This window comes from Pygoscelis adeliae, unplaced genomic scaffold (genome assembly GCF_000699105.1).
Source record: "Pygoscelis adeliae isolate BGI_AS28 unplaced genomic scaffold, ASM69910v1 Scaffold36, whole genome shotgun sequence".
In the NCBI taxonomy this organism is placed as follows: Eukaryota; Metazoa; Chordata; class Aves; order Sphenisciformes; family Spheniscidae; genus Pygoscelis; species Pygoscelis adeliae.
Window position 1 is genome coordinate 1,843,415 of NW_008824934.1, and position 11,309 is coordinate 1,854,723.

Below are 11,309 nucleotides of genomic sequence, written 5' to 3' on the forward strand. Positions count from 1 at the left end.
CCCCCCGCAGCCAGAAGCCAAGACAGGCAGCTAAAAGGTAGGACTGGCCGTGCTGCTGGGGAGAGACCCAGCACTTCCCAGCGACCCCCTTCTTGTGACTCAAGAGAAAAGCCCTGAGAACTTGGGGCAAGGAAAGGACACAGATTTAATCCGCACTGAACACTGACGAGGACACATGACAAAACGGATGTGGGGAACAGACAATGCAGCCAAGGCGAGATGGATGCAACAGGCAGACACAGCGCAGCCCCACCAACACCAAACAGCGAGGCAGGCACGGAGCCGGAGTGGAGTGGGAAAGACAAAGCCCCCTGGAGCCGGCTGGCGTGGCACAGAGAGTGGACAGGGGCAACAGATCCGTTTTCCTGCCCTGCTAGGACCATGGTGGCGTATCTACAGAGCAAGAGCAAGGCTTGAGCCCTCAGGAGTCTGGCTGCGTGCTGTCAACCAGTGAGAAAATGGCCTGGGCACAGGCAAGTCGGAATTTTGGATTTGGCTCTTTGGGAAGCACCTGCCAAGTCAAAACTTAGAGCCAACAGTCTGCAAAGGAACAGGGAAGAGGGGGACAGTTCAGGCACACGGCCACTACTTCGACCCAGCCTTTTCAACTGTGTCCCCAACTTCCCTGCAGCAAAGAGTTTATGAGCAGTTCCCAAGGACCAGGAACCGCTCCCTGCTCTGCTTAGCCCTGTGATGCTGCTCACATCTCCTGCTTGCGTTTCACTTTTTGAAAACAACATCCGTACCACAATCATGTCCCCCAAACGCAGAGACACAGGCTTCCACGGAGAAAGCGCCTCTGCTGGACACAATTAGGCAGTAAGGATGTAACGAGCTAAGCATGAAGCAAATACATTCGTTCATTTGAAATCCAAATTCACACTCTTATCTTGGGGAGCAAGTGAGCAGTGAGTGAGAGTGCAGGGAGGTGCCAGGCCCGATGGAGAACACTGCCCTGACATTTCTCGCCCTTCTTAAGCAAGCAAACCTGCAGAGGTGCAGCACATGAAGTCCCTTCACAGCCTGAACCTCAGCCTATGAAATTTCCCACTCAGCCCTGGGCACCTGCAGATGTCAATGGGAATTTTGGCACCAATTTTGATGTAGGTGGATATAATGAGGACCTACTGAGCAAGGGCCTTAGGCTGTGCTATAATCAAGACCTGCTTTGATTCCTGGCCCTTCTCCATCTTGTAGGCAGGTAAACGGAGGCACAGAACAAAAATGCTCATTCTGCACCCTGACTGATTCAAGGGCATGATCCCTCACGGGCTGCCAAGCTGTGCAGAAACCTAACCAAGCCCTGGGGACGCTGAGCTCTCCTGCAAGCCTTGCCTGTGGACGGCTATGGGGAAGAGGCTCTGAAGCTGGTTCATAACCCATAACGCCCCGTCAATCTGTGCCCGTGACACCCAGCGGGCTCCAGCACCAGCTCCACAGGGACACAGGGGAGTATTCTTAGAGAAGAACCGTATCTGAGCACAGACAGCTCCTCAGTTCTTCCAAAAGGCACGCGGTGCTTTGCTGGACACTGGGGAGGGGAGCTGCAATCCCTGCAGAGCCCCTGCCCACTGGACTTGCACAAACAAGCGTGACGCACACTACGGTGAGCAAAGGGACAAGCATCACAGTCCCAGGCAGGCAGAAGTCTCTGGGAAAGAGGAGGTGGGGAAGAAAGGGGGGTTAGTTGGGGGCAAAAGGAGAGGTAAGATCAACCAGGGGCAGTCCAGACTGATGTATCAGCCGAAGAGGGGCTTGCTAAGGACTGGGGGGCTCACAGCACCCACCTCTGCTCCTACTCTCATTTGCCTCGAAGGGTCAAGCCACAGCAAGCACCGGACAAGACCCCACTGCACTGCAAGGCATTTCCATTCCAGCAGGAAGTGTTTGGGGCGAGGGATGGGAGCACAACCAGGGCAATCTCTCCATCCCAGGGGCTCTCAAGCAAAACTAGAGAGGAGGGGAGCAGTGAGAAGAGGCCAGGACTGTCACTGGCTACGGAGAAGGAGAGAAAGCCGACCTCCTAGCAGAGATGTCCAGGTAGGGAGCGGAAGGGTGCTGCGAGGACACAGTTCCTTCCTCCAAACAGGCAACACTGTAAAACACAAGACACAGACGAAAAAGGAAAGAGAGAGAGAGAGCGGAGGGAGAAAGAGAGCAGGGGGCGAGAGAGCAGAGAGAGGCAGGGAGGAAAAGACAGATGCAACTACAGACACCTTCCCTCCACCTCCTGTCCACATCGGTCTCATCCCATCCCTTCTTTCTCAACTGCCCCATCACGGTGTAGAAGTAGAGAAGGATTAAAACAAGGCCTGGACTGTTTTGTTTGGCTTTGCCTCCTTTGCCTTGCTGCTGGAAAAGACAGCAGCAGAGCTTAGAGTTCATTAGACAGGTATGTGTAAGAGATTAAAACGCTGCGACCATACTAACGGCTGTTCTTTTCCTCCCCTTCCCCAGCTATGTGCATCTCCTGTATCCTCACAGCACAGGGGCGTGGATGAACTCGCCACGCTCCCCAACCCGGGTGCTGGATGCAGACAGAGCCTGTAGCTCCCTCAGTCCCCGGTCTCGCCCGCTGCCGAGTGTCCCACGAGTCCCGTCCCAGCCTGTGCTGGTGGACTGCACCCCTGCATCCCAAGGAAGCCTCGGCCACGAAGCCAGCCAGGAGACACGTTAGTGCCACCAGCAGTGCTCATGCCGAGAAGACCTGTCTTGACACACAGGCTGGCAAACAACGTCACCAACCCGTCCCCATTTCTAACTCGGTTTCCCATCTCGCATTGAGTCTGAACTGGTGACACAGAGGAGGACGTGCTTTCTTCCCAAAGGGCAGCACTCAGCTCAGAGAGAAGATGCTTTCCTAAGCTGATGGGGAGGCCAAAGGCTTGCCCACACCTCATGGTGGCTTGCTACAGGGCAGCCTGGAGCCGTCATGTGGACTTTGAAATCCTAGGCTTTGGCAGACAGAGCCCCAGCTTTGATTTACTTCCCTCAGATGACAGGCTTTGCTTGATGCTACCCCACAAGGATATAGCTCCTGAAAGCAGATGTGCGCATCTGCTGTCCTCACCTGCAGGAAGAGAAGTTGGGGGAAAGCTAAAATAAAAGAGAGTAAGATGGAGAGAGGAACGGCAGATGCATAAGGACCATATCCTACTGTCCACTGGCCTCACTCCACTGAACGTGGTGGAAATGATGCGCCTCTGACAGCAGGGTAACTAGCAGCACAAATTCTCCGCTCGCCCTAGAAATTCAGGAAGCCTTAGCAAGGGCCTGACTCTAAAGGAGGTACAGGGAAGGGTTTGTAGAGAGCCCAGGGCACCAGGGCCCGGCCACCCAGCTGCAAACAACCACCTCCTGGCCCCACTGCCCCAGGGCTGCCCTGGGAGCCCAGCGGAGCCCGGCCACGGGCACCTCGCTTCGCCCTCACCCTCCCCTGCGTCGAGGCAGCCTGCCTCGCCAGAAGCGGCCCTTGTGCATTCCCATGCCGGCCCCAGAGGCCGGTCACACCTCCGGCAAAGCTTCGCAGCAGCACAGCAGGGCAGGAAAACGAGCGCCAGACTTGCCGGCGTGCACGGCTCCCCGGCAAGGCTTGCTGGCTGCCGTCCAGCACCGGCTCCCCGTGGCCCGGGGAGACAGAGGACTGAAAGGTGCCTCTCTCGCCCTCCCTGCAGGGAAAACTTGGGGAACTGACTCCTAATTAGCCAACCACCAGAAAACACAGTGACACAGAAGATTAAAAATAACAGTTGTGATTACATTGAGTGTGATTTTGGGAGCCTGACAAACAGTTTTCAAGCAGCTGGGCCTGGCAGCATTAAAAACCTACTGCAGGAGCACAAAGCCAACAAAACAGATCCACAACATAAGGCCTAAATTCCAAGTACTTCAGAAGGTTTGATACAGCTGATACCTTGTAAAACATCAGCTTAAAATAACAGGACACAGTTCTAGACCTAGTGAAAACCAATTCGAGCTGAAACAAACAGTCCTTCCAACTCATACAAATCAACCCAGTGACCGTGTTTAACCTCCCTCATTTTCTGTGCAATAATTTTAAAATTGGACATTCCCAACATCCTAGGGACCCAAAGCCCCATCCTATCACATACGCCTGAAAAAGCGTCCATTGGGAAGGTCAAAAGCTTCTCCCAGAGATGAGACAAAGACACGGCGAGACCTCCAGAGAGCGGGCACGCTGGGAAGAGTTCCTTACGGAGAGTACCTGGAGCTGAGAGAAGCAGGCAGGCATGGAGGGGGAAGCATGGAAGGAGCGAGGGGGCTGGCACTACCCTGGGAGGAGAAATGAATGGCGTGGGCTGCACGGGAACTGCGTGGTGGCGAACGTGCACCTGGCCGTGGCGGTGAATGAGAGAAACCAGCTGGACATCACAGACACTTCGGTACTGTTTAAACACAAATGATTCTTCCCCGTGTTACTGAGCACATCAGACAGAGACAAGACCAAGGAGGAACACATACACGCACACAGACAGAAGGACTGCCGACTGCTGGAAGGAAAAAGAACAGGGAGGAACGGATATTCAGGGCTTGTCGGCCGCAAGACTGAAGAGAGCCTGTGGCTTGCTCAGACGGTGGGCACCCAGTCACAACTTACCTGCAGCTTTCCAGCATCAACACGAGCACCATTGCCTGCACGGAAGGGACTGACGCAGGCTGGGCTTAAAGTGGCTGCTGAGGCTGGGAAGTGAGAGGTGTGGGGGTACCAGTGTTCCTGCAGGCGACCAGCCCGGCGGCACCAGTGCTTACCACAGGGTCCACTGTGCTTTACAGGGATGGCAGCCTTCTGGTGGCACTCGGCCTTCTGGCGCTCGCAGTCGTTGCTGTAAGTCCGGCTGTCCCGGGCACAGACAGGCCGGTAGGCGCCGTCGCAGGCGATGCGGTCACAGGAGCAGCGAGTGGTGCCACGGCGGTTCAGGCAGACAGCGTTGAACTTGCATTCATCCTTGCATTTGTCTGGGAGGAGAGAGGATAGCACCGCTTGCACCCACCCCGGGGACAGGGGTAGGGGGTATACTCTCATTGCCAAGAGCATGGCACGGAGCGGCGGGGAAGGTCAGGAACCCGAATGCTCCTGTTCCCCAGGAGGCAGAGAGGTACTTACCCTGATGCTGGCACTGCCCTGAACGCACCTTCTGGATCTCCAGTCCCCGGATGGCCCCCGAGCGCCCCATCACGCACTCATTGTCATAAGTCACCCCGTCATCGCCGCACACAAGTTCCCTCTTTGGGGGACAGTTCTCGGGGCGGGAGAGCAGGTCCGCCTTTCGGGTGCGGGGGTTCACCCGGCAAACACGATTCATGTCATTGAGGACGCCTTTACAAGGGTCTGCGCACAAAGCCAGAGCATACAGTCAGGCACACTGACGCCCTGCCCAGAGAGGGGCTTCCTGGCCTGCCCTCCTCCCTCCCAGCTGGCCCCAAGAGCCTCCCTCCGTACCTTCCCCAGTAGCACTGAACGTGTGCTCATCTCTTCCTCGGGACTGGCCATCTGTAGGGCTCTGCACACGCAAGGACTCATTTTTTACTGAGCTGCACACACTGAGGACACACGCCCTTTCCAAAGTGACCGTTGGATGGGATGAGCTCTGCCTTTTCTCCCATCCTGAGCTGCCTTCAACTCCCCTCTGTCTAGGGGACAGGGCTCTCTCTCTCTCCCCCAACCCAGGCAAACCTCCCGAGTCCACGGGGCGTTCGCTGGGCATTGCAAGATGCTTGGTACTCCCATCCTGCTCCTCCCGCTCTCCCTCCCTGTCTTCCCAAAGTGCTGGAAGAGCCCCGAAGGCAGCCAGGGCCACATGCTGCCTTGCCCCACTGCTCCAGTCTCGGCTCATCCGGATCACCCTCTCTGATGAGCTGAGCTCACATTAGCATACCAAAGACATGGGCAAAACAGGTGCCGACTGTTCACTAATCCCTACTCTAGCCCTGGGTTTTTCTCTTCCTTGTCAAGCATGGTACCTGGAGAGTGCCGATTCACTTTCTGCAATTGCAGAAACACGAGCAAATGCTTCCACCCTTTATTCCAACTAGTCTGAAATCCCTGCACTGGCCACAGTCCCAGGCTGAGAAGGGGAGGAAGCAATACAGTACCCCGTTTCCTCGGCCTCTCGCAAGCAGGCGAGGGACCTCCCTTTCAGCCGCCCCCACATCCCTTGGAGAAGGCCGGCCTAGGACAGGGTCACAGCTCAAGTCTTTTGCTTTGTCCATTTTAGCACGTGCAGTAATAATGGAAACGAAGCAGATGAAGGAGCTCCCCCAGGACCTACCTAATCCATCTCCCATTCCTCCTCCAGCAAGAGCTGCCCGTGCTCGCTGCTGCCCTGCAGTCACACCAGCAGACAGCCAGGGATCTGTTACCTCCTTGGAGGCCTCCACAAACCCCAACAAAATCACAAGAACATCTTGCGTGGACTCACAGAGCTGTGGGTAAATAAGGCTGCTGTAGTGAGGCAGGGATGCGGTACAGTTGAGGAGACGGGGACCGCATCAGAGGGGCTGGGGATGAGGCAGATGCACAGACATATCTCAGGGACTGCATGATGAGGATAAATATTTTGAGACGTGCTCTGCCTGCACCGCTCATCCCCGCTCTCACCCCTACCTTGCAGTACATCCTCAAGCCTTACAGCACACCCAATAGAGTCCAAATGCCTTCAAGTATTTTCAGGTTTTATAGCCCGGCTGCTCAACGCAGACCGCCTGAGTTTCTGCTAATGCCCAGCTAAAATCAGGAGGACCTCAAAGGAACAGTGAGGCTCAAAGCCTTCGCTCTGCCCTAGAAACCAGGGGCACCCAGCGTGACATCACCTCTTTCGCACATCCCACTTGCACCCATCTCGCCCTACTTGGGACTGAGCAGTGAAAGCGTAATTAAAGCTCTTCCAGGTTTGCAGCCTGCCCAAACACACTCCCACACTCCTCCCCCCGGGGACAAACACTGGTCTGGCACGTGTCCTGGCTGATCTCATGGCTTTCCTAATGAATACAGTTGCTTTTAATTACAAGTATCCACAGCCACCATTAGCCAAAGAGGAAGCCATCCTCGGAGCGGCAGGACTGTGTTTGCGCTCTGGGATCTGTGCCTGTCAGGCTCTTTAATTAGAGGGAGCTGCCTGCCCCGCGAGCCCTGGGACGCCGGCGAGCAGCAGGCTTCGTGCCAAAAGCAGCAGCCGGGGGACTCCAGCCAGGGAAAACGGCAGGAGGGAAAGGAGGTGGCACAGATGTTGCCACTGCTCTCTAGGTCAGTGGGTCCCGAGCAGAAACGCCCACAGCCATAATGCCGTGGGGGAAGCGCTGGCTTGGTCTGAGTTTCAGAAGCCGTCACCCACAGACCGACCTTTTTCTGCCCAGCCCATGTTTTTGAGCTGATGACAGCAGGCGTGCGGGCAGGTTTTTCTCCCCCAACCCTTGCCATTTCCCACTGGTCTGCCCACAATACTCCTGATGCAAGAGGAAACGTTTTTAAAGCAGTACGCCCAGGGGGGCAGGGGACTCACCACAGGCGCCATCGAACTTCTTGAAAACATTCTCCTGCTTGTCGCAGGCGTGCTTGTTGAGGTCGCACTCGCTGCGGTAGTCTTTGCCGTCGCTGCCGCACACCGTGCTCTCGGGCATGCCGCTGCAGGACGACGGGCAGACGCACTTGGCCGACTGGCCGTCAGTGGAGCGGACGCACGTGCTGCCAAAGCTGCAGGTCACCTCTGCGCAGGGGTCCTTGGAGCCTGCGGGAGAGAGGAGGGGGCACGGCACAGGCATGAGCACAGCAGCCTGTGCTCACGTGCTGCCCTCTCCCGCTTGCTCCTCTCTCATCTCCCCCTTTTACAGGACAAATAAGCTCAACACACCATGATATCTACCTAGACAGCCCCAGTCCCTCCAAGTGCCCAGAAATGTACACGATGCCAATGGATGTCCTTCCATCGGCTTCAGTGGACGCTGGAGTCAGTGCCATGTACCTGGTCCCGCAGCAGCGAGCTCATCCACCCTGATGTCCGCAGAGGCAGGCAGGATCGTGAGGCTGTAGGATCAGCCCCGAAACCCACGGCACGTGAGGAAAGGAGCTCACTCCCCACCTGGCACTTGAGGCAGAGCCCCTCCTTTCTAAACCTCTCAGCCTCACTGCTGCGAGCTCCCTTCCCGTGCTCTCCGAGATCCTCTTGCTTCAGCAAACGAGCAAAACAAGGGTCCTTAAGGCACCTCCTGCAAACCGTAATTAGAGGAAGAGCTCAAGGAGCAATTTCCTCACTGATGGGGAAGGGCCAAAATTTATTTGCCAGCTTTTTTTTCCTTTTTTTTTTTCCTTTATTTTTTACTTTTTATGATTGTTATTTAAATCAATCACTCAGCACTCTCCCCTCTGACAAGAGCCCCAGCAGGAGTGCTGGGTGCAGATTTATTGCAAGCCAGAGCACTGCATGAGAGAAAGGTCAAGTTAATTTACTCTGAGATGAGGAGACTGGGGTCTCATTTACACAGCTCCTTGCTCACAGCTGGTGAATGCCAGGCTGGGGAAGGGCTTTCATCAGCCCACCCAGCCTGTGCATGCGCCTGGTCGCTCCAACTCCAAACTTCTAGCCGTGGCAGATGTGACCCACTCTGGGGAGGCAGTGTGGTGCAGCAGGCAGAGCTGCCTGAGACAGAAAGCTGTTCCCCACTGTCTGCCACGCACCTCTTGAAGGGCCTTTGGCCATCCGTTTCCCTGCTTATTAAACTCTGCAGATCACCAAGGCAGAGCTGGTGATTCTCCATCAGACCTGTCCCCATCCCCCAGGACGTCACCAGCACCACAGTGACGACACGAGCTCGGGCCAAGTCTCCCTGGCCTCACACAGTCAGCTCCCGAAAGCAGGAGAGCCTGCCCTTGCACTCACCACACGGTCCCTTGCTGATGACTTTGATCCGCCTCTGCTGGTTGCACTGGGCCTTCTCCAGCTCACACTCGTTGCTGTACGTGGAGTAATCGGAGCCACAGACAGGAGCCACCACGACGGGGCAAGCTGTCTTCTTGCAGACGCAGGAGGCCTGGGAGGGGTCGGTGGAGCTCTTCTCACACACCGCCCCGAACCCGCACAGCATCCCTCGGCATGCTGTGGGCACAGACACGGAGAGACCGGTGAGCCGCGGCTGCTCCTCTGCAAACAGGAGGGATGCAGACCAGCGCCCGTGCCTCTCCTGTCTGCCCTGGCAGAGCTGCTCACGCCACCCAGGCTCGGGGGGAGGCTGCAGCCCTCTGGGGGACCAGGACTGCAAGGGCAGGGCCAGCAAGAAGAGGATGCTCTAGGCACAGCAAGGTCCTTTCCTGGCTTAGGGCGAGGATGTCATCATCTCGGCATGCCGCCTCTCACTGCCTGCCAGGAACCAGGCGGTTAAGCTGGGTCCTTCTCCAGGGATGCCTAGGGTGCGTTTGAGGTATAGGGGGGCCGAGCCAAGCTTGCCAGAGCCATCCACCCCAAAGCCTCACGCCTGAAACAAGGGTCTGCCCAGCGCAGCCAGGGAACAGCACGAGGCAGCCAGGCTGCCAGGCCAGGGCTGCTGCACCCCGAGTCCCCATCTCCTGCCTGTGCATGGAGCACAGGCATTAAGCAAAGGCACAAGTAACCTCAGCACCTGCTCCATCGCACCGGTACCGTGCGGAGCAGACAGCACGGAGGCCACGGGGAAGGGCAGCATGGACAGCGGGGTCGGTAAATCCTGTGACCCAGAGAAAGCTTCCTCTGAAGGAGGGTGTCCTGGAAGGCAGCACCCCCTTTGCCCTCGGGCACCGCACTACCATCCACGTTGGCTCTGCTGCAGTCTCCCCCGAGTGACTGAGCCCTGCTGCCCTTTGAGAGCAGCCAGGTAAGGCAGGATATGTGCTAGGCACCTTCAAACCATGCAAGGACAGGGAAGGAAGAGGCTAGGGTACAGCATGGTCCAAAAGGAGCTAACAAACCCGTGGTCAGCCCTCTTGCCTCCTCTGTGCCCCTTCTCACTCCAGGCTGCCCATTCTGCTTATTACCAGCGTGAATTAGAGAAAGAAAGCTCTGTCACCAGCTCTGCACCACAGCAGGGAGGTCAAGGCCCAGCTCATGAGCAGGGAGGTGCCTTCAACCCCACTACAGACACGGAGGAGCGTCCCCAGGGCTCCGGAAAGCACTTGCTCTGCCCAGGGCCCCTCTGCTCAAGCCTTTGTGAGTCCTCCACAACACAACATGTTTTCTGCTAACCAGCAAGAGAAAGGGAAGTCAAGGAATGGAGAAGAAAACATCCTCACCTGTCCCAGTGCAGGACAGATAGTCCCACGCGCGCACACTGCTTTATTCATTGCCGTTTATGCTAAGCAGCCAAATCACATGGCTGGTGTCTCACTAAAGGAGATGCATGAATCTCCTTATCACATCCACTAATCAGAGCAGCCAGCACAGACCAGTTCAGCATCTGAATTGCTAATGTGGTAGGAAATGTAATTCTTCGGTTGGAGGGAGGAAGGGAGAGGACAGGTGTCTCCAGACTCAGCTGTCTGCAGGTGAGACAGTGCGAGCAAGAGATGCCAGAGCTTTCTGCCCAGTGGTTACTGCCCTTACACTCACAACACGCGCCACTGGGCGGGTACGTAGGCCCACGCAGGCAGGCGGCCCAGCCACTGCGCCAAGCGCAGTCCCTGCACCGGCACCTGCCGCGCTGCCGCTGCGCCCACGCGCAGCGGGCACCTCCGGGAACACCTTACCGCCCCGCGCTCTCCTGTGCACACAGCAGACGTTAGAAATGGAGACTGACCTACATAATGAGAGAAAGAGAAATCATAGAAGGCAAAATAAAATGCTCGACAGCGGCTCATTTACACTTCAATTCCTGGGCGTTTGCCTTTGACTGCCTTGAGATTTTGAGCTCATATGCACAGCAACAATGCACCACTAAGAGACTAATATCAAGTAAAAAAGAGCTCTCTTTCTCTCCTGCCCAATATCTAAAAGCAATTCATCATTTTTATGAAGCGCTCTGGATAGTCTCTCCTGCTCTTTCCATTGCTGCTCTTTCTCTCTCTCTTTTTTTTTTTTTTGCAATGCAGATGAGCCTGTTGAGCTCCGAGATTAGAGGGTGCAGGGGAGGTGTGCAAGTGGGGAATGTGAAATGCAGGACAAGTGGGGATTCATCCCGTCCCCCCGCCCCGAGGCGCAGGTCTGTGGAGCAGAAGTGTAACGGTGTAGTGCATAATCAGCTGCCAGTCGCAGGGGAGGCAGAGACGGAGCTGTCTTAGCGACCAGACCTGGGGCAGGGGAAGGGGAAGGGGAAGGGGAAGGGGAAGG

General features: G+C 56.3%; 1 protein-coding gene across 1 annotated transcript in view; it reads right to left on the minus strand.

Annotated features, from left to right (window-relative positions):
- AGRN (agrin) overlaps positions 1-11,309 on the minus strand; it is a 117,758-nt gene that overhangs the window by 34,281 nt on the left and 72,168 nt on the right. The window contains exons 4-7 of the mRNA XM_009325180.1: positions 8,895-9,110; positions 7,521-7,745; positions 5,126-5,350; positions 4,771-4,977 (exon numbers count right to left, since the gene is read on the minus strand). Of these exons, the coding sequence (XP_009323455.1) occupies positions 4,771-4,977; positions 5,126-5,350; positions 7,521-7,745; positions 8,895-9,110 (873 nt within the window). The remainder of the gene's footprint in view (positions 1-4,770; positions 4,978-5,125; positions 5,351-7,520; positions 7,746-8,894; positions 9,111-11,309) is intronic.